We start from the raw sequence: 24,362 nt of genomic DNA, 5'->3' as shown, positions 1-24,362 counted from the left end.
TCTATTCTAAAGGGCTTCACTCTGTCCAAATAAAAGAGAATCGCCCTACGGACATCCAAAGAGTGCAGGGCTTTTTCTGCCTCCGAGGTATGCGTATGAAAGAAAACCGGTAAAGTTAATTCTTGTGAAAGGTGAAAACTAGATACCATCTTTGGTAAAAATTCAATTTCTCATTATGGATCTTCAAATAAGGGGGTTCACAGGATAACGCTGCTAGCTCCCCCACCCTCCTAGCTGAAGTGATTGCTACCAAGAAGGCAACCTTCAAGGAGCAAGTGGCCAGGGGCTCAAAAGGTCTGGACATCAACCGTGTTAAAACCAAGGGCAATGATCACTGTGGAACAATGGCCCTCACAGGGGGAAACAGGTTATTCAACCCTTTTAAAAACAACTTAGCTGCACAATGGGAGAAAACCAACTTCCGGTCTACAGGAGGGTGAAAAGCGGAGATAGCCGCTAGGTACACTTTCACAGAACTGTTAGCCAACCCCTTCTGCTTGATTTCCCATAGAAAGTCAAGAATCTTAGGTAGAGAGGAAAGGAAAGGATCCAATCCCCTCTGTCGACACCAAACAGTAAATTTGTCCCACTTAAGCGCATAAGACTGCCTGGTAGACAGTTGTCTAGCATTTTGTAACACATGAGTTACTGCTGTGGAGAAGGAGAATCCTGTCTGATCAGCCAAGCTGTCAGTCTGAGTTTCTCGATGTTGTGGTAGAGGACCCCCCTCCAGGACAAGAGGTCCGGAACCAACGGAAGACTGGGCGACTGAGTCTGAAGCTGCAGGAGGATGTGGAACCACGGTTGATGCAGCCAAAATGGGGCTATCAAGATGACAGATGTCTTGTCCCTCTGGATTTTGCTGATGACTCTGGCCAGAAGCAGGAATGGAGGAAATGCATAAAACAGGTGACCTGACCACCCGAGTTGAAATGCATCCCCACGAGATTTTAGGCCTATGCCTCCTCTGGAACAGTAGTCCTGGGTCTTGCAATTCTCTTCTGAGGCAAAGAGATCTATATTTGGGAACCTCCACTCGGAGAAGACAGGGAGAAGGTACTTGTCTTGAAGGAACCATTCATGATTGTCCCTGTGGAGCCTGCTCAGATGGTCTGCCATCGAATTATCCACCCCACGGATATGCACAGCCTGTAGTCAAACTGAATGTTCTATGGCCCACATCCAGAGTCTTATAGCCTCTTTGCACAAGGCTACTGACGCCGTGCCCCCGTTTGTTTACATAGAATATTGCTGTCATATTGTCCATTAGGATCTGGACGGACTTGTTCCGCACAGTATCTGAAATTAGTGCATAAAAAGGTGCCCTCAACTCAAGTAAATTAATTGGTCCACACACCGTGGGCATATGATCCCTCACAATGGGCCCCCCAGCCTAAAAGGGAGGCATCAGTAGTGACCGACAAATGAAGCTGTCTATATCCAAATTCTACCCCTCTAAAGAGGTTAGAGTCATCCAACCACCAATCTAAGGTGTTCACCACATTTCTTGGGGCTGAGAGCCTCCGTCGTTGAGAATCCCGTTCAGGAGAAAAGACTGAATTAAACCACATTTGTAATGGTCTCATAAACAGTCTAGCCAGTGGCACCACTGCTGTAGTAGAAACCATATAACCCAATAGACACGGAAAAAACCACACAGACTGGAAACGACATCTTTTCAGCCTGTTAACCAAGGCCGTGATCTTAGCAGCCCTCTCCTTGGGTAAAAAACCCTTATTTCTGATACCATCCAGGATGACCCCAATAAACTGGAGGGATCTAGTAGGAGTCAACTTGGATTTCTTTAGATTAACAAAGAGCCCCAAACAGAGGCAAAGTGACAAGGTAAGGGAAATTTGTCTATTAACCTCTTCTGCAGATGTACCCACTAGCAACCAATCATCTAAGTATGGGAAAATACAGCAACCCTGGATTCTTAGATGCGCCACTACTACTGCCATACATTTCATAAAAACTCTTGGGCAGTAGCTAACCCAAAGGGTAAAACCCTGTATTGGAAAACACATTGATTATATGTAAAAGGAAGGAAATTTTTATGTTCAGGAAACACTGAGATATGAAAGTAAGCATCCTTCAAATCTAGAACTGCAAACCAGGAATGTGGGGGCAACAAAGATAAAACCACCTGTAAGGTGACCATTTTAAACTTACGAACTTTAATAAGTTTGTCCAGACCCCCGAGGTCTAGGATGGGCCGAAGACCGCCATCCTTTTTCTCAACCATAAACAGGTTAGAGTAGAACCCCAACCAAGAGGATTTATCCGTTACCTCCTCAATTGCCCCTTTTCCTAACAGGGCAGAAAGTTCTGACAAAACCCCAGTTTGTGGAGACTCAGAAGTAAAGACAGGGAGTCGTAAGTAAGGTAACTGTGTAAACTCAATTTTATAACCACACTGAACTATAGACGTAACCCAAACATCGGAAGTTACACAACACCATTCCTTCTAGTATGCACACAGCCTGGTCCCGAAAAAGGGATCAGGACCCTGTAATTGTCAGAATTGCTTGTGCATCTGGGGCTGCTCTTTGGCCTGTTGCTGATGAGAGCCAGGCTTTTTTCTTTGATTCTGCCTTCGTCTAGAAAACAACGACTGGGGACTTTGATAAGACCTATGAGGCTGGTAGGCATACCCCTGGTATGGTTGATATCTTTGTTGACGGCCCCTCTGAAAAGACCTGTAGTACGGTCTAGCAGAATGTTGTTGAGTCTGATGGAGAACTCCATACGATCGAGCTGTCAAACGATCTGTCCTCTTCTTAGAGAGGTATTCATCCGTTATTTCGGAAAATAGGGTGGTCCCCTCAAACGGAAGGTCTTCTACCCTATTCCTAGTATCAGTCGGGAGCGCTGTTGTTCTCAGCCATGCATAACGACGTAAGACCACTGCAGAGAGAAGGGATCTAGCAGAAGTGTCCGCCATACTCCTGCTAGCATTGATCTGATGGCGGGAAAGGCAGACTGCCTCCTCTTGTATAACTCGCAGGAAGATCTTTTGATCCTCGGGAAGCTTGGGGACAAAGGTCGCCACCTTCATCCACAGTAAAAGTTGATAAGCGGCCATCATCGTGGCATAGGTTGTTGTGGATTTTCCAGGCTGTATAGCTGTGGTCTTGGCATTGTAGTTCCTGACGTTTCGCCAGCAGCTGTGACTGGCATCTTCAGAGGTGTAGCACCAAAAGACAGATCTCTCAGTGTCACAGTCGCTGCATAATTCGCCACTTTCACACCGAAAGCAGCCAAAGCATAGAACATCCTTCCCATTGCATCTATCTTCCTGCTGTCTTTGTCTGATGGAACTGACAGAACCTTGTTTAGGCTTTGCTTGCATTTCCTCAGTTACCAGCAACGATGGAGGAGGATGAGCTGAGAGAAACAGACAAAGATCATCTTTTGTACAGTACAGATTCTCTACCTTCCTGTTGGTAGCTGGTGCCGATGCAGGCTTCAAATTCAACCCCTTCCAGAGGTCCACAAAGCCATCAATCAGGGGAAAAGCCATGGTGGGAGCCCGAATAGATATGTTGTAATATTTTGTCAGTAAATTTCGTCTTTGTCAACAATACCTCTATCTCCAGCGCCTTGGCCATGCGTTGGAGCAGTTCATTATATGCCCTAAAATCATTAGTGGGCAATGTGTCTTCAGTAGGGCCAATTTCCTTATCAGGAGACTCTGACAGAGGAGAGGCACTGTACCAAGCGCAGGCGCTCTGCCTCTTAAGGGACAATTTTCAACGGGAAGACGGCTGCGCATGCGCGCTGAGAGGCAAGAGCACCTCCTGGCGTTTTTGAGCATTGGAAATCTCCAGAATCGGCAGGCCTGCGCGTGCGCAGTCCCATGTGGGACTGCACAGGAAGACCGTAGATGAACTGATCTCTGTAGTCTGGAGAGTTTTAATTCTGAGAGATCTTCAGACTCCACCTGAGAGTTGGCAACTCTGTGTTGGATTCATAAAGTTTCCTGGTCTGAAAAGAACAAATAAGTCAGCCAGGGTAGACCTCCAAAAACAACTGAAAGCTACAGATGATTTTGTATTGTATTCGAACCAAAACTGAAAGGGGTTGTAAATACTAAAATCAGCTATCAAGTTTCCAAATATTTTCTGAAAAAGGCTGTCACTTAAAAATTCAAACTCATTTCCATAGGAAAAAATATTTGGATACTAGGTAGCTGATATTAGTATTTTATTTACACTAAATTTTATTGATATAACCTATAGTACTTCTGTACTTTATTCTGCTTATCTTCATAGAAATTTAAACTCTTCCACTTAGATTATTCAAGACTACATCTGTGAAGAAAGTTGTTTAAAAGACTTCACTAGGTGCTTTTAAATCAGATCTAAACTCAAATTTCATGGGCATGTAAGATTCTCAGCAGTATACCAAAGAAAAGATGGATATATTTAAAATGTTTACAATATCTGTAACCAGAAATTTGTTATAGCTATTTTATCTGCTTATAAAAATGTTTGTACTAGTAATTACTCCTTAAATAATGCTGAAGGCCAAATCCCTCTAGGAGACATGTTGTAAAAAACATTAGAATGGCTTTCTAGAATGTAATCACTTTTCCAAACTGAGGACCACAATACAATCAGCTTGGGAGGGGGGGAGGGGGTGGTATCACGAATCAATCGACAAACTGGTGGTTTGACCACTTAAGATAATTCAAGCCATTTAAGACTGGTGAACTAGTTTTAAATATCACTTTAGGTAAAATAGCATATGGAAAATTAGCTCCAAGTACAGTAAAAATAGAAAAAAAATTAAAAAGAAGAGACGCTAAAGCATTTATCCTACAAACAACCAAGTAGTGCTTCTGCCACTGTTTCATATCCATCAGGGTCTCATACCCACACTCTTACAACATCATAAATTATTCTTGCCCTTTAGAAAAAGTGCCATTTTGAAATAATATATTTCTGAAGCAAATATCAATCTTTTAACAAAAGGTTTAAGGCAACACTAGCCTGGAAAAAACTGAATCTGACAAGAGACATTTCAATGCTATGTCCGATTTATTTCTTAGAAATATTAACAGTTAACATGCTTGAAGGAAGCAATTGCCTTTAAAGGGTTTTGAAATTAGTTTAATCTCATGTCATGTGTGAACCTAATTTTGGGATTGTTGTGCTATGGGATTTTTTCCCCTTTAATTTTTACTGTAAACCCCACAAAAATCACACAAGAGGGGTCACAAAGATGTTTTCAATCTATCAATTCAAACTGCATGGGAATTACAATTCATTGGCATTGTGAGATTCAATGATAGGCTTCCATTTCTCTAAACCAGAATAAGAAAGCAGTTCATATCAATGTCCGTATCTGAAATAACATGAACCAGAGAACCACAGGGAATTCATATATTTAACTGCATGAAATGTACAATTTAAATACCGTATCAGGGCAAATTACAGCTAGTTGGTATCTTTCTCTTGGTATTATTCTGCATATGTGAAAAATCTGAATTAATCTTGTACTTGGCCTTTAAAATCCACAAAATCCACACACAAAAAATCTATGCAAGCTTCTCTTTGTGTAAATGAGATATTTCCAACACTCTTAGCCATGGGAGAAATGGGTTACAGACTGCTTGGATATTTTTTTTTAATTTAGCTTTGTACAGAAGTCCATAAAAATATCAGTCCACAATTAATACTTTAAAATAATTGTTCAACTCTTTAATTTCATAATTTCATAGATGGTTTGAATGACCAAGATTACAAATTGGAAAAGGTCTTTATGTACACTAACTTCCATTTTACCATTTATAAACCACCCTCACGTGCTGAACTTATTTATTTCCACCTTCTTCTTTCTGGTGCTGTAGGTAAGCCATACATGTTTTCATTTATCTGGTTCACATACTGCACTTTAATATTAAGCAATCCATCTGTAATGCTTTTATCTCATATTCACTTTATGGAGCCCATGATTAATCCTTCCTCCATTTTAGTCTCACAATCCTACATAATCTTGCTTCTTGGTCATGTGGTAATTTGAACTTTGCTCTGCCTAGTACTGGCTCTCCAGAAACAGCATTTTGCTTCTGAACTGCCAGAAGCACTGCAACCCTCATATACAGAAGTATAATGTATAGTGTATAGAGATACATAGTGTCCAAATCACACAAAATGATGGTATCGCTCTACTCTGCTCTGGTTGGACCTTACCTAGAGTATTGTGTTTAGGTTTGGGCACCACAATATAAGAATATAGACAAGCTGGAGCATGTCCAGAGGAGGGCAATGAAGATGGTTAGGGGTCTGGAGACCAAGACCTATGAGGAAAGGTTAAAGGAGCTCGGTATGTTTAGCCTGCAGAGGAAACAACTGAGAGATGATATGATAACCATCTTCAAGTACTTGAAAGGCTGTCATATAGAGGATGGCACAGTTGTTTTCCATAGAAGGCCCAGAAGGTCAGAACAGAACCAACGGGTTAAAATTAAATCAAAAGAGTTTTTGACTGAACATTAGAAAGAACTTCCTGACAGTTAGAGTGGTCCCTCAGTGGAACAAGCTTCCTCGGGAGGTGGTGGGCTCTCCTTCTCTGGAAGTTTTTAAGCAGAGACTCGATGGCCATCTGACAGCAATGTGAACCTAGGCAGATCATGAGAGGAAGGGCGGGAAGGGTTACATTAGTGCTTAGTTCTCGTGGCCCCTTCTTACAAACCCAGGGTAATGCCAATCTCCACCTTGGGGTCAGGTAGCCATTTTCCCCAGGCCAGATCGGCTAGGGATCCTGATGGTATTTTGACATCATCTGGGCATGGAGCAGAGGTCACTAGGTGTGTGTGTGTGTCGGGGGGGTAGTTGTGAATTTGCTGCACTATGCAGGGGGTTCAACTAGATAACCCTGGAGGTCCCTTCCAACTCTATGATTCTATATAAACATTCACTTGAATGAGACATTCAAAGAGAAATGGCAATATTTAAAAGGAGCTTTCTTCACCTCTTCCAGTGGATCAAATATCAGATAATTGGGAATGCTGGGTTCAAACCCCTGCTCAGCCACGAAGCTCACCTGACGACCTCGGGCCAGTCCAGTCACTCTTTCAACCTAGGCTTGCTCACTTATTTCTTGTAATGATAAAATAAGATGCAATAGAACCTATGGCTGCCCAGAGCTTCTTGGAGGAAGGATGGAATAAAAAAGCAATTAATAAAAACTTTAAGGGAGAAGCTGTATTTAATGCATGTCTACATTGAATCGCAGAATTGATATTTCTATACTGAATATCAATTCCCTCTCTAAATAAAAAAGAGAAAAGGTCCAAGCAGAATTAGGGAGTTCACAGAGAGAAAGAAAAGGCAAGATATAGAAAGAAAGTGAAAGAGAAAAAGAAACAGTAGCAGAGCTGTAGGGGCAAAAGAGAAAGGAAAGAATCCGTTGTAATAGTGAGGATAGTTGTTCCAAAGGGAAAGGATGAAAAGTCAAAAGGGGGGGGGGAGTGAAAGAAGAAGAAAATGAATCAATTGAGAAAGGAGGAAGAAGAATGGGGTAAAATGTAAGAAGGATTGTGAACAGCAAGGAAGGAAGGAGTTAATCAATCAGATCAAGAAAGGACATCCAAAATAACAGAAACAACAAAGGCAGTGAAACTATGGTGGGGGCAAATGAGATTGGAAGACAGGGCTCAGCTGTTGCCCTGCTGGGCAGCCTCTAATATCATAGTGAAGCACCTAAAGAGACCTACAGCAGCAGAAATAAGCAGTTTTCTTGGTAAGCAATGAGTTGCTGAACAGCTTCTTCTTTTATTTGCCCATTAGAATCTATCTTCTTTCATCAATCTCCCTGCCTTCCTTGAGCTAAAATGGACAAAAGTGCCATGGATGCTGACTTGTTTGCTAGAAATTTTTTTAAAACACCACATGACCAGAGCATGGAGCTTGGCAGGCTGTGAAACTCCTTGAATTGACATGCATATGAAAAGGCCGCAGGCGGCAACTACTAGATTTGGAAAATGCACAAACAGTGCAATCCTAAGCAGAGTTACTCCAGTCTAAGCCCATTGAAATCATATGTAACTCTGCTTATGATTATGCTGTAAGTTGTGCCCCCTTCCTACATAATACATGTGGCAATGCAGTAGCAAGAACAGAGAGAGCTAAAAGTTGATAGTATCAGAATCCACTCATGAGTAATACTTTATTTTCATCAGTGGTGAGTTCTCTGCTGTTCCTGAAGTACCAGCAAATGTCCAGCTTCACTACATTCAGATGCTGGGGATGCTCTGGATAACCACCTGGTCAACTCCAAGAAATTTATTCTGAGCCAAAGTAAGTATTTGTAATCCAATTTGAAATAATTCATTTGTTTTTATTGAATTTATTTCTATCTTTAGTGAACAGATTTATCCATACAGGAAACTTAAGTTTGCCAATCATTTACTTCCAAATACTGCAGTCATCACAGCAGATAGTTTACTTCTATTGAAACAGACTTGTAGTAAATGATTTTCCCAGAGTACTTATCTATTTCTTTTAGACAAGCAGCTTGTCCTTGAGCTAAAATGGACAAAAGTGCCATGGGCGCTGACTTGTTTGGTAGAAAAAATTAAAAAGCAGCACATGACCAGAGCATAGAGTTTAGCAGGCTGTGAAACCCTATGCCAGCCACTCCATAATATCTAGTGTGAGCAAGCAGGTAAAATATTTGTGGGATGATAAAGGGGGTGTATTTTGCATCCATCTGTAAATGTCGCTTGACTTTTCAAGAGAATCTTAAGAAGTATCAAACATTTACCTATAGTATTCCACTAATAGGATTACAGCAGGTTTTGATTGAGGAATCACTTGAAATTGTTCCTCAGAAGAGTTTTGAGGATTAGTCCCATAAGGTGCAGTGGAGCAGATTCTGGGTGCTCTTTGGGTTATTTAATCGTAACTTGTTGTAAATTGATGTTCCTTTTGGAATTTTCACTACAGGTGTCAAGCTATCTTTGATTAACCTTAGTTATTGTTGCAGTTGGTTATGTTATTTTTAATACATTTCTATATAATTCCCTGTCACGATCCTGGGCCTGTAGGCCTCAAGAAAGCCTGAGGCCTAGAGTAAATTTCCAATAGACCTGACTGCCAATTTCTCTGCAGGCCTATATTTCCCAAGGTCCTTCCCAGCTTTAGGATTGCACTAAAGGAAACTGGAGGAACAAGGAAGGTCAATCAGAACCTGGGAGGCTCGGCCATGGAAGAACTAATATAAGCCCCCCACCACCACCTCCAGGGGAAAAGGCATTCTTCTCCCAAAAGCTGTGAGGTAAAGAAGCAGCTGTAAGCAGGAGAGGACACCTCACCAAAGGAGGATGGGTTGGACCTAGGAAGGGTCAGGTATTGCAGAGACCAGTCAGTTAACTGCTTTAGGAAGCTTTATTGTTTTCTTCCGGGCTCTGTTATATGTTTATTTTGCCCTGCTTGTATCTCATTAAATTTGTTGCTCACAAGTATTCTCCCCGCAACCCATTCCCCTTTGATTGATTGCCCATCTTGTAAATAAAACACTTTGTTTTACTCTGCCATGGTTCTCACGTCTCTTGCTCAACCAGTCATTTGGCAACTCCCACCCCAATAGAGGGGCACTGCTTGGAAAGGTGGAGAGGAGGATACTCTGGGCCCTCCCTAGTTCAACTCCCAGAGCAGTGTGGTGGCAGTCATGATAAGGCCCTTTCCTTCTCCAAGACAAGGGAAACAAGTGTGCTTGTGGGGCTAAAGGGCACCAAAGCTGTGAAACAAATTTCTCCCTGGCTCAAGAAGTGTTTGAAACATGAACATGAACCATACATGAACCTCTCTCTACATAATATATTAGATTATATGAAGATGTATTTAAAAACAGGAAGGAAAATCTTTGTAAATCCTAAAAAAGCCTACTGGTGTGCTTTCAGTAACACTGAAAGTTCTGAAACAGCATTAAGATCATCCATTCGCAAGTATTTTTCTAAGTATGAAGAATTTGAAGATCTTAACTGGATCTAACTTAATATTTAATTTAAAGCATTAAAGACAGCGTTAAACAACATCAGAATCAAAGCTCAGGCACACTCACTGTAAAAAGATTTCTCACCTTGCTTGAGCGTAAAGACACTCTTCCTCCACAACGTGCACAGAATTTAGTTTGGCAATATGAACAATTATGGCCACAGCCATCGGCAAATTTTGTTTTGTGGCAAATACCGCAGGTTGGAGCATCGCCTTTCTGCTCCAGTTGCTGCTGCGATTCTTCACCCATCTTTTTCACTTGCTCTTTATACATTTCAAACTGCTGATGTAATTTCCTGTAGAAGAAAACAACAAGCAAGTTATAATATTTAGGAATAAGAAAATAAGTCTGTGAGCGAATTATATTTTATACTGATTTAATTCTTTGTTTTAACCAACCAAATAATTAGTCTTAAAGCACACATTGCAAAGTCTCTACAGGGAAGACCAGGAGGCATTTTATAATAGTTCAACCGCTGAATAAGACATCACATGGCAACTGTATCAATATGTTTGAGACTGAGAGTTTGAGATTCAATATGCAGTGTAGGTACAAGACTAACAGTAACTCCTTTGCTCCTTTGCTCTTCAGAGACATGGAAAGAGACAATCAAAGTTGGAAAGACAGGAAGATAACCAAAGGATTAGTGGATATTTAAACTATGTAAGGTAAAAAGGTATGTCCATAAAATCCAGTGAAAGAGAGAGTGTGTGAGTGTAAAAGTGTAAGTAATGTTTAACTCTGAAGGTAACTCCACTTATTATGGAAGCTGAATCAACAAATGAATGTCAGTGGAGAGGAAAATTAATTTCCTTTTTTAGACCTGCCTGCCCTTTTTCTTAGCAATATTCAGTACTGGACATTCAGGCTTATTAATCCAGCATGTTTGCCTTCCCTGGCAATGTGCCACTCAGCAAGTGATCTCTAAGAACAATACTTACAAAGAAGACTTAAGTAAACACAGAGAAGACAAATCACATGATCAATTAATTAATTTATCTTGTGAAAACAAAAGGATATACCGTAAGTAAATGAAGAGTATGTAATGATGTCTGCATTGTTATTGCAGGCTTCCTCAGCACATGCACCGGCACACACACATTTTACTCTCTTGATAATAAAAAAAAGTGCATTAATTGAACAACCACAGCAGTCTCGTACATTTCTAATAGGGCTCAGAGCACATTTAGCTATCAAGTTAAATATTGTAACAGTGAACTCACTGACCACTTCAATAGTTATATTACCACCATACACATTATAGCATATCTGCTGACAAAATCAGTAACAATTAAACTATAAATATATGCTTAATATATGTACATTGCATATATCGTATATCACAGAAATTGTTTTTCTGAATCTGGTTCCTATGTAGATAAAAAAACCCAGAGAAACGGGCCAAGTACAGAAATGGGGTGTTTTTCTACAGATCTGGAGAAATGTAGAAAAATACAAAACAAAGAAAAGAATTAAATGTAAAATGTAAAGTCTGGGAGAAAGACCAACAGTTTGCAACACTATATTGAGAGATCTCACATATCATTATGAAGGAAGTGAGCAGGCAGGGAAGCCATCTCCTTCCACTGCCACATAAGCCTGATGGGCACAGGCACTGTAAGCAGGTGGCGAGGAATGAGGGAGTGGGAGCTCCCACCAAGCCAGAGAAAGGAGAAGATCCTCTCCCCCCCGCATTATCTAATGGAATAGATTGTATTACAGTAAAATCTTCATATTACATTTGAATGAGTAAAACCTTCCCTTAGAAAGTATTTCAATCACTCCAAAAGATAAAATATCTCATGGGAGCTTTCTATTGGAAACTCTGGAAAAAGTCCCTGGGGGGACAGGCACAATTAAAGAGGTCTTCTCATCTCTGGCCAAGCACATTCCAAAGGATGTGCTACTACTGGAAAAATATTGTCTGTACTGACAAATACAGAATTAACTTTCTTCTGTTAAACTTCATCTCACGTGACAAAAATAAAACAAGTGCCAAATAATAGATCAGTCTACCTTAGCTCAGAAATATAACACCCCTGGACATTACAGTATCAGGATTAGAATGAGTTCATTCCACATCGTTTACAACATTCATGAGACTATTCAATTATTAACTAACTTGTATCCTTTTACTGCTGCAACTGTATTGTTCTTACTAGGTGGCTTTCCTTTTTAATGAATAGGAAATAAGCATGGATAATGCTGGGTGTGCTAGTGTAGGCAGAGATCAGGAGTGTTTACCACTCTATCATCTAAACTTACACTGTTCAGAGCTGTGTATGTGTGACAGTAGAAAAAAGAAGCAGCCTATGAGTTAACTGTACTTGAATCTTTCTCTGCTGATGCCCTACTGCCCTACAGATGCTGATACAATTATTTTAGTGATGCAAATTAAAATTGCTTCTGTGTATCACATTCTGTACTCAGAACTCCAGAGGCACTGACAGAAAACACAAACATACATAAGAAGAGGCTTTACTACAACTACATAGCCAGGCTATCAGACTCCACAGTGTGAATTTGTTATATATTTACTTCATTTATAAGCATGCCTTTCTCACTGAGACTCAGGGCGGATTTGCAGGGATAAATGCCTCCCTGTTACATACCACTCACACTGATATGTAACCCCAACTACAATACATGGGCCCAGTTTAAGCGTTTGCTAAACTGATGAAATTCTTACTTGGTAGAAGAACAAGCACATATCTCTTCTAATGAAAGGTTATATCATATGTAAACTAAGCATTCTACAAACTATACAAATGCCAAATGCCAGTGATCTCTCCCCCTTTTTTGAGGGGGAAGATGCATGTGGGTAAGATATCTGCATAACGGAACGTATCTAGAGCTTCCACATCACATGTGGAATGATCTGCACAGTAAAGAAAAGGAGGAGTGACTGCTCCTCCACCTCATGAAAAGTCTTACCCAATAGCTACTTCCTATCTCATGAAAGGCAATGGGAAGACAAACAAACTTGAGATCAAAGACAATAGGACATGCTTACAAAGCAGCCTGCACAGCATACTCAAAAGTTAACAGCAGCAAGTTGAAAGTTAGTCAAAGACGTATGCATGCCATGACTGTGATAACAAAGCATTTCCTTTCTTGTGAAGACATGGGTTTAATCAACCTTTTATGATTTTGGTTGGTTGTATTCAAGGGTTCCTTTTCTGCATTCAGCTACAAGCAGAGCTGAAAAAGGTGTTCTACGAAGTGCTTAATATGGCACTACGTTGTCTTTAAAAATCTGGCTGTGCCTACTCTGAAGGACAAAATCTGATGTTCGCTAAAGCCTACTTCTAGCTCTAGCCCACACAGATTAAGGAAGCTATTCAGGAGATGTCACAGAAGCTTCTAGACACAAAATGGTGAAAGATAACAGGGTAAGAATAGCAGGACCTGTGTTCAGTGGCACCTTAAAAGACCAACAAGATTTTCAGGGCATAAGCTTTCAAGAGTGAAAGCTCACTTCTTCAGGTCATATCCCTTGCAACCTAAAAATCTTGCTGGTCTCTAACATGCCACTGAACTCAAATACTGCTGTTCTACTGCAGAGCAACACAGCTCTCTACCTGAAACCACCTTCAGGGTAAGAATAGGAGTTTTTTTCAAACTTGTACACACTTTATTTAATTCATCAGATCTATTTAAAGCATCAGATTCACCACTTAAAACATGAAATAACATCTCCTACTGATTTGATGAATAAATAAATAACTTATTTATTTAGAAAATTTGTACACTGCTTCTTCTCCTGACCTGCCTCACCACAATAAACCAAAATCAAGAAAAACAAATCAAAAACATAAAATAATCCAAATCAATAATAAACATACATATTAAAACCAACACTAAAAACAAGCCAATACATAAAAGCACTTAAAAGAGGAGATTAAAATTATCTTGATAAAACATACCTTAGGCTAGGAACAGAACAAAAACAGTTTAAAAGATGGAATCCCTTAATTAAACACCAAGGTAAAGAGAAATGTTTTGGTTGGCACTGAAAGGAAAGTAGGCACTGGCAAGCCTCAAGGGAAAAGGCATTCCAAAAACAAGGGACCACTCTTGGAAAAGGCCTTTCTGAGACCCTCCCACCTTACCTTTAAGGTAGAGCACATAGAGCAGAGCTTGAGAAAAGGAGCTGGTAGGCTGAGCAAAGTGGGAGGATGCAGTCCTTCAATATTTCAGGCCTTAAAGGTAAGAACCAGCACTTTGGATTGTTCCCAGAAACAGATGAGCAACAAATGTAGATCTTTCAATACAAGGGTAATATGATTCCCATATCTAGGCCCTGACAATAACCTGGTTGCCACATTATGCACCAACTGAAGTTTCCTAGCAGAAGAGCGCATTACAGTAGTGTAATCTGCAAGGCCAGCCCTAGGGCTTTAGGTGGGCCACCCAAGGGCTAGGCCGAAGTCCCCTCCTGCTCCAAGCCCTCCACATTGGACAACATGGATGCACCCTGAGCCACCAACCAGTCAGGTGGCTCAGGGCTCACATCCATCAATTTATTCAGAGAAAGTGAGGGAAACAGCACCAGAACCTGGAACTGAAGCCACTTCCAGGCAATGCTCTAGGAAACCTCAACATCTCTATGATAAATACCATAGAATCAAAAGTCACCAGGTTAGCATGCATCCATCACAAATGTACATGTATTGCAGTCTCCTCAAGACCTCAAGGAGTCCAGGAGTGGGGATCAAGAGCAAAACACACTGCTAAGGAGGAAGAGCAAGAACCTTCCCTCCCAGAGTTAAGAACTACCACCAGTCCCTCTTAACTAATCCTAAGCTTAGAGACCAAGGAACAGAGTCTCCAGCCCTTCCAGGTGTTAATCAAGAGGTCAGCCCTAACAGGTAGGACACTTGCAGTCTGTGTTCCACAAAAACAATTATTTGGTAGCAGAAGCCAAATAGGCCAAAGTACTAGATTCAGACTGAAGCCCCAGAACCCAAGCAATACCACAGAAATAAAGTTTATTAAAGAATTGTGCAAAAGATTGCCAATATAGAAACTGTGCAAGACAGGAAAGAAAATAATAAAAACTAAATTCCTACTCTAAAATACTGACAGATTTTGGCTACCTAACCCAGATGTTACCTCCCAAGTCAAACCACAAAAGTGCAGGAACAAAAGACTTAGAGCCAGCTCCTAAAGCAGTTGTCAGATCCAGAGCTCAAGATGGCTTGTAAGCAGCAAGTGAACACATACAGAGCACAGAACAAAATGAAGACCCTTGCTTTTTGCCAGGTTGCCCACAGCGTGGCCTGATCCTCCTTGATCAATCAGTGGTGTTACTAAAACATGTGACCACCTTTTTCTCTATAGCTGAAATGTGTTCGCAGTTAGAGCAACTGACCCTACCAGGGTTTCTTGTGCTAACAAGAAGGAATGCAATTGAGAGACTCCTGCCTTGTCTATGACCTTGAAGCCCTCTCATTCCCATGAGCTCGCCTGCCTCAGTTTCATCTCCTTATTTCTTCAGGAAATTGCTAACTCAAAGCTTCGGTAAGTTTCCAGAGGTTTCTCTTCTGTAGCCTGACTAGGCCCAAAAGCCTGAACCAAAGTTTTAAATAACCAAGAAATAGATGACCAAAGACCAATTTCTTGACAACATGGCTTAAGATTATATAGGTTAATGATTGCTTGAGACAAAAGAATTTAATTATTTTATTACTTTATTAAAGATGTGCATCTAGAAAATTTCCATTTTAGTTTTGGTTCCAGGGTTATGAAACGAATGAAACTCATTACCAGTCTGTTCCAGCCAAGGCAGTGCTGGCTTGGAAACGATATGTTTGGGTTTTTTCGTTTCATGAGTTTCGGCCCCTTATGCCTGCGTTAGCTGTGCATGTGCAAACACACCCTATTCTTTTCAAGGGGGTGGGACTCTCAGGCAGCTATTTTTGTACACAATGGCACTGAAATCACACAGAAAAAACAGTCCTCACTCTAAACCATTGACCCACCAAGTTTGAGAGCATGCAACAATGGGTTTCGTATTTATGAACCCCAAGGAATACTTGGGGAAGGGGCATGCCAAGGTGAGTATGCTCAGCTGCGCACGCACACAGTTCTCATTGTCCCACAACCCATCAGTCCAATGAGTTTCTCCTCAAGCAAATGAAAACTAACGGACCTCAAAGAAGGTGAGTGCTGGTGGTGGCTGGGCACACACAATGGCAAGAAACAAGGATGGCACGCAACTAGAAAAGCACTCCACTGCCAACCAGTCCAGCACAGCAAAAAAATTTTAAAATCTTGCTTTAGTGACAAAGCTGATAAATTTTACCTTTTGAGTCCTGTTGTTATGCCTTGATGGCCCTTTTTCTCCTATTTTTTACTAGTAAAAGTAGGAAACTGGACAAATTGCTGGCTGCCAGTCTCCCTTTCCAACTAAAACTATTAACCCAGAGTTGAATGAAAAGAAAAAATGAGAAACTGGGATCACAGAAGAGACTGAATGAGTCCCACTGTTATGCCGGAAAATAAAAAATCTGACCAAATTGTTCCTTCCACATGGAATCCTGCATACTGATTTGGAAAAAAGTGTGTGTGGGTGTGTGTGTTGTGTTGCACATACAAGTGTGCAATACAGCTTTAATCAGAAAAGCCCAAAAAACCGAAAGGCTTTCTGGGCAAGATTAAATTTCTCCTGGTGCTCCTCAACCCCTCTATCTTTGGAGAATTTAAGTCACAGTGACTGGCCCTGGGACCATGGAACCTAAGCAAACGACAGCAGCAGCAGGCCACTGGATGGGCATATGAACCAGCTCCACATCACTGGGACCTCCTGATTCTCCTTTAATAATTGCTTTTTCTTTCCAATTTTTACCCTAAGCTGCATATCATGAGCCATTGTGACAGCCAGGTCTCAGAGGCTGCAGGAGACCCCTTCCACCTCAAGCCCACGTATGCAGTGCACATCCATGTGGATGTTGCTGGGCTGGCCTTTCCTTGCATTGCGTGTAAAATTGCACAGAAAGGGATGACAAGAGCGACGCTGGCACTGATGGCACCATGCCGTCTGCCAATCCCCTCCCTGGTGCAAAGCAAACTTTTGATCCCTATAAGCCATTCAATGCCAATGCCATAATCCCATTGCCCAGGAAGTGCTGAAAAAAATGCACTCATGCATGCCAACAGAGTTAATGCTAAGGGCTCAGTCCCCCTTTGGGGCCAATTGATTGCATATGCAAACAGACTAGACATTACGGAAAAGAAGATGTTGTCAGATGGCTGCTGACTGCCTGGTCTGCCTGCATGGCCTTTACACAGTAAGCACCAAAGTAAAAAACACAAAACTTTTTGTTGGGGAGGGGAGTTGTTACAGCCTCTCATTTCCCAGATTTGGTTCACCATTCCAGAAGTCACTTTAACAAACCAAACTGGCAAGTTCTCTGTGTACTTTCGGCTCTTTTTTCATTATGTATACTCCTACCTACTATCAAAATACCTCTATGTATGCGTATGGGGATACATTGCTTTTTTTTCCCCCACTCGCACACAACACAAACTTAATTCATAAACTTTTCTTTCTTACTCCTATTTTCTTTCTCAACTTTTTTCCTTTTCACAACTTCAAAAATACAAATGATGCAAAAACAATGATGAAACAAATATTCCCATCACAAATAAAGGTCCGGGTGGATATTTCCCTTTATTCCCACTAGGCATTTCCTCCCATTTTTTCCAATGTCTTCCAATTCCCTTATTCACTTCCATGCAGCGTTGCCCATACAAATTCTTCTTCACCTTTGAAATTAATTTTCGGCTTGTATAATTGATACAATGTCATGTAATAACTTAGTTTATGTTTTAGTTTAATTTTTTTAAAATAAATTTTAAATTAAAAAAAAATTCTTCTTCAACCTTAGAACACTGTATGTCACCTTCTGACCAAAGTAAATAATTTCCCTTACCATTTTTAGAACCCCTAATTCCCAAACATGGATCTTCAGGGCTAGTACTGTCATATCCATCATAGGTTAAACCCTACATCCTGAATCAGCTGAATATGCAAATAATGACTCTTTCATCTTTTCCAGGTAAATTTTATTCATCCACATCAGACCACCACTGCTTTCAAGCACTGGTTTTGCAACTCCACAGCATTCTCAATATCAAATAAAATATAGAGGTTGATACTGATGTACCACATCCAAAAAACATCCTGTCAGTCTTTCCCAGTGGCGTCACATAGACACTGAAAATCATTTGCGCAGCAGACTCTTAGCAACCCCTTCTAAACATTGGCCTCTAAGAAGGATTAGATCCATCACAACACAGGACTTCTCAAATGCATCCTGACTAGCAGTCCAGTAAGATGCCATGTTCAACTGTATCAAAAGCCAGTGAGAGGTACAGGAGAAACAGGGATACATTTCTCCTGCCCACTTTCCTGCATATTTCATCAACTAAGGTTACAAAGTTGCTATCAGTGCCAAAGCCTAGTGGGAAACCAGACAAAAGGATTACATTCAAGAATCTCTGGAACTGAGATGTCGCCACACACTTTATTTCCTTGCCAAGAACAAAATATTCTTGCCTAAACTTGTTAAAACTGAAGGTACTGCCAGTATGGCTTTTTTCAGAACAAGGCCTTTTTCAGTGCTATGGGATCCTGCCTCCCTAAATGAACCAGTCACCTTTGCTATTCATTAGGTTAGTAGCACGCCCTATTCCAGCAATCAGGAAGTGAAAGGCTCAGATTGCTGGTTGACAGTTTCACTTCTCCAAGAATTACCCTCAGGTAGCTCAGACTGAAAAGTATCCTTTAAACTTCAGCGAACATAAGAGCCAACATACCTATTGCCTCTAAAATGGAGTCACGAAGGATAGGATTAATTTTATCTTGGAAAAATGGTTTTATCCTTTAAAATGTTCTTCAAACTTCAAAGATGAACAGACCTGTGTGTCGGTGTCCACTTCTATTACCTAAAATAAACTACTTATCGCTTTCCTCAAAAGCATGATGGAGGTTCAGAATCTCAGTCTCCTTGCTAACTGATAAATTGTTCAAAATTTCAGTAGTGCCATCTGTTTCACAGAACTTTCTTATTCTATGCTCTTGATAGTATCAACATTGAACTTCTATGGCTAGCCAACAGGAAAAAATAGTTGTGCTTATTTGTAAAGAAGGTTAATGTGACAACTGTGAGATCACTAGTTGAGACAATGTTACATTTTGGAGTCTCACAACTAATTTCATTAATTGTTCTATTCTAAGCAACACTACCATCAGGGCAAGTCAGGTGAATGACGGCGTGGTCTGCTGTCCTCTTGCAATGCATATTGACTATACCAGACAGACTTTTAATTCTATTTTTTATCCTAAATCCAACACTGTAATATTCCAAAGGAATATATATCTATACATCACTCATGGCCGATGCACAGAAGATAAATATTCTTCTAAACAAGAATAAATTATATGTTTTAGATTACAATAGCTCTTCAGAAGTATAGCCATATAAGAAATTATCAGTGTTAATTTAACACACACACACAATGGTCTTTGGAATTCACAGGCAAACATTGACCCTACTTTATGGCCTCCAGTATCTTTAACACTCACCTCTCTTATTCATCAATTCACCACAAAGCACTTGAAATAAAGTAATTGAGTAATATCCTATCATAGCTTCATTTACTTTGCTCTGGAAACAAGCAACAGCAACAGTAAATCTATGTTCAGTCTTCAGTTTCCACAATAAGTCTCTGTATGCTGCCCTGGTCACCCACTCTTTTCAGATAAAAAATATCAGCCTATGTCAAATTATGGCACCCTTCTGTACTAAGTATGTCCTTGAGTACACCAACAACCCCAAAACTGAAATGTTCGTGTAAGCCTAGCTACTGTTAAATGCAATGTAACGTCCTGAAAGATGTTACTTTCTTATTAGAAAAAGCAGGGGGAGGGCAATCAAGGGTGTAAGCATAAAACCTACTCCTTCTCAGTCTAGATTTAAGTCATGTCTGATTAAGAGGAACAAGTAATTCTTTTTCAAGATCATATTTCTCCCTTTCACATATTGAAATGTCTATATTTGCCTTTCCAATCCAAATACCCCAAACAGTATGTAAACAATAAAACAAAATTCCCAAATACACAACATAAAAACAAGTAAATACAGTAGCTTTAAAAAAAAAATGGAAATTTTCACAACTTTGCATATCACCCTTGTGAAGGGGACATAGTCATCTTCTCAGTGTATATTCAGCAAGCTATTCACTGCAAAATCTGATTTATAATACCTTATCTGTACTGATGAACCTTCCAGAATATACTTAAATGTTTGTTCTGCAGCATTATTTAAGCACCAAGATTAATATTTTTAAAATGGCACAAATACTGATTGAGATCATTCTTTATCACTTGTCCATTTCCAAAGAGTAGCAGAACAACATTTTTACAAATAAATCAAACACACAGAAATAACTTCCATGGCATCTAGTAAGCCACAAGAGAGTTATTATAGAAGTCAAAATGACTAATCCAGAGTTTTAGTTTCAAGAAGTGAGGCTTTACTTTGAAAAATGCTTTCCTAAACTGGAGGAAGGTATCAAACATTGCTGAGCAGAGTGGCAAGATACAGGCCAGTCTTATTATTTAGGTACAGAAATAATTTCAAAAACATGTTTAAACCATATGATGCCAGCTATATTAGATTCTCCTTTATTTATTAAAAATATACATGTTGTTTACTGATATTTGGTATCCTAAATTAAGTGAGCATGAACCCAACCTTATCACATTGTATGCCACATTCATTCACTCCACATAATGCACCACTTGCTCAGGATGCCACTTTAATTTGAAGTGACACAGACAGACCTGTTGCATCACAATGCCTGACAGAAAATAAACCTTTTAGTCATCTAGGAATTCTTATAAATATGGTTGTAGGGCAAGCTACTACCATCATGATTAACTCATACATTTTTAAAAACTCAAAGATTTCTATGGAACTTCCAAGTTGTTTAGGACATGGTTTCAGAATAACAAGCATTTAACTTTTTTAAAGAGAAAGCATGTGTTAAGATTCTAAAAATAACCTGAGTGGTCAATAATTCCTATCCACGATTCACTTTATTCAGCATTAACATCCCCTAGGAATATTTTACTCTTATACACATTTTAAAAGCCTCAAAATTTATACATGCAGAATATATCTGTCCACAACTCTATTTAATATTCCTGAAATACTGTCATATCATCATGGTTTGTATTGTATTTTTGGCAGAAGCTGCTGATATATCCCATCACACAGAGATGTGCTGCAAAGTTACTTTTCAGTATAAAGGAGGATCTAAAGAAATAAAAATAAAACCATGAATGACCATCACATTTTATGATTGTCAATAAAACAGTAGCTTAAGTTGAGATCATACTGATCAATCCTACATACTGATTAATCCTACGTATCTTTTATAGATAAGGTAATACAGATAATGCAATTTGGCTATCACAGCTACTGAATACTCTTTTTAACCATTTATGCAATGGCCATTCACAAAGACCAGGAGACATGGGGAGCTGGATCCAATCAGGTTTTCTCTGAGTAAAAAATGAAAGTAACCACCTTTAACCACCAAAAATACTATGCTGGGTCACATGAGGCCTGCATAGACAAAAGCCATATAGGACAGGGGCTGTAATAAGTACCAGATATTGGAAAAATTAAGTGAAAAAACTGATAGGATCATGAGAGTAAAAAGTAATCAAATCTATGTATTTAAAAAACACTATAACTTGTAAAAAGAACTTATCACTTGAAATGACCCTCAGAAAAACTACAAGGGAAAAAAACCCTAACCAACAGTAAAGCCTAATAGTAAAATTATAGTCAAATATCTCAAACATAAAAGATGCCCAAGCAAATGCAAAATTTTAAACTTCACTAAAATAATTTCTGTTGATGGGCTTTAAAAAAGCAGTTGAAGTAAATTTAGTGATAAACTGAGACTTCCTTTTGCCCAGGGACAGTACATGTATACTACCCATCTATCACAATCAACAGAGAGAACGCTGAATACATGAATAGTTCTGAATCACAACCAGAGTCTTGGATCCACCAGAGCGTTTCTGCAGATGGAAAGATTTCCACTCACTGGATGTGACTTTTTCACTTGCCCCCTCCTGCTGCAAAATGCTTTCCTGCCATTTAAGGGGACATTTGGGGCTGCAGTAGGAGGGGAAACGTAAGGAAGTCACTCTCCGTGGACAGATGCCAGAGCTTTTAGCTTCACAAATATCTTTGAAGAACATACTCAGGTTACAGAGCCCAGTTACTGTTATGTGCCCATGGGTTATTTACAAGTGTGTAACACTAAAAATATACATATTGTTCTATGCAGTTATAAATATAGACCAAGTGTTTGCAAAGTGTATATAAAGGGTTAAAAGGTTAGGCTCATAGTTCAAAAGCCTAACTAACACATCTATGTGAACTGCAAGACCTTGCTACAGTACCATAGATTTTCAAAGAATGGTGTAACTGCATTTGGAACACACAAACAAAAGTTTTTGGAACACACCAACAAAGGTACATAATTTTTTTAAATCAGGAATATGTTCTTTTCAAACTAGTAATAGTTTGGCCAATAATCAAAGGCAAAGGCTGAAATCACCTCACAGATAATATACCCATTACTAGAGGAATCTCAAAGGACTGCATTTTCTTCTTAGTTATTATATTACTAGTACAGAAGTAAGAAGTTTTAGAAGAGTTAAAAGCATGAAATAACCCATATATAACTGAAAGATTCTAATAACCAAAATAATTTTAATCCCACAAGTGCATTTTAATTACCCTAAGTAACACTCAAAATATCCTTACATTCATCCTTTTTAAAACCTTGATTTAAAACTCTTTAATAACTGATTAAACATCTTCTAGCTTTGCCATTTCTGTCTCAATCATAACAGTTTTAAATTAAAAATAAACTATTCTTAAGGTTCTCCTCAAGAGAAAGCCATCTAGGCATGGCACCAAGAACCAAAGGCAGTATCTGTCACAGTCTTTCAACTTGACAGATATTTTAGAGGCATGAAACGATGATGTTATGTGTACACAGACATCTTGGACACACACAACTGATCTGAAAATTCAACTTCATGCATATCAATCAGATTGATTTTGAAGGAGGTCTTACACTGAGCAGTAAGTATTCCTACCAACCAAACTGTAAGCCGGTTCTTACTACTCGTATTTACCTCTGCCAATTGATGCTTGATAAACATATTTAGTTATGCAGCATGCTACATTGGAAATGTCTCCCACAGAATTGAAAAGGATTTACTCCCAAGTAAGCATGCATGTCATTGCAGCCTCAGTTTATGAGGTATTCTTATAAGATTATCTATTATTGAAACATACTCTCCAGGATGCTTAGTGCTACAGCATTACTTAGTCTACAGAGAGTAGCTTACTTACGTCTGGGGCTCCTTTTCATTTTGCTGTTTTTGCTGTGGCTGAAGAACGTTATTTACCAGCTCAGTGATTCCACTAAAGGGAAACCACCTGTTTAAATAAGCAAATAATGTGACTGAATAACCAAATAAAATCATACTAGTATAAATGCTTTCTTACCCAATAAAATAGTCATATAAAGGCAGAAAAGCTACAGCCAATGGGGATGTTCACTGCAATTAAGTCAGCCACTATAAGGATGTAAGGGAAATAAACTTTTGCACTTGAGTAGTCCACAAGCAGGTAGCAAGAAACTACATCCAACTGAAATGTGGATGAAGTAAGAAGCTGCAAACAGCTCTTACAAGCCAATTAGGAAGCAGATGACTAACTGCAGCCTAGCAGATATTAGTGAAATCTAATACCATCAAAGGTGCAGAAAGCAGAATATGGCAAAGGTAGAGAAGTCAAGCCCACTGCACTTTCAAGATATTTTACTTACTGTGTCGTTTGTGGTTTTTGTTCTTCTTTGACCCTAAAAAGATAAGTTTGTGCAACTGAATGCAGTGTACTAGAACACAACTTCTACTTGCAGTCTTCACTTTCTCTTGACTAGCAACAGAAAAATACTCACTGACATTTGCCTTTTTGTTATTACTACTACTACAATATAAACCATTTTCCATTAGGCTAAAAATATTATGCAGTGTCACATGCATCTGTAATTCTTTATGTTATTAGCTCCCATTTTTTAAACAGAACTACTTTTAACTCTGTGAAGCTATTTGTAGTCTTAACTGTCAAAAGTGTACAACAAAATGCAATTGAGAGCAAGAACTTAAATACCAAATACATACTATATACTTCAGAAGATAATTTAGTATGTTTTCCTCAAAATTCAATTAACTCATTCTCTATTTGGATAGA

General features: G+C 39.5%; 1 protein-coding gene and 1 pseudogene across 24 annotated transcripts in view; both read right to left on the bottom strand.

Annotated features, from left to right (window-relative positions):
• RIMS2 (regulating synaptic membrane exocytosis 2) overlaps positions 1 to 24,362 on the bottom strand; it is a 624,467-nt gene that overhangs the window by 546,689 nt on the left and 53,416 nt on the right. For 18 of the 24 annotated variants that reach the window (XM_054984401.1, XM_054984406.1, XM_054984426.1 and 15 more), the window contains exon 2: positions 10,090 to 10,300. In XM_054984401.1, the coding sequence (XP_054840376.1) occupies positions 10,090 to 10,300 (211 nt within the window). Of the gene's footprint in view, positions 1 to 10,089; positions 10,301 to 23,459; positions 23,547 to 23,937; positions 23,971 to 24,362 lie in introns of all 24 variants that reach the window. The other 6 variants (XM_054984410.1, XM_054984420.1, XM_054984412.1 and 3 more) reach the window with 1 other exon arrangement.
• Positions 20,167 to 20,267, bottom strand: LOC129334142 (U6 spliceosomal RNA; annotated as a pseudogene).

This window comes from Eublepharis macularius, chromosome 7, assembly GCF_028583425.1.
Source record: "Eublepharis macularius isolate TG4126 chromosome 7, MPM_Emac_v1.0, whole genome shotgun sequence".
Taxonomy (NCBI): Eukaryota; Metazoa; Chordata; class Lepidosauria; order Squamata; family Eublepharidae; genus Eublepharis; species Eublepharis macularius.
The sequence above is the reverse complement of the archived record's forward strand: the minus strand, read 5'-3'. Positions and strand labels throughout refer to the sequence as shown.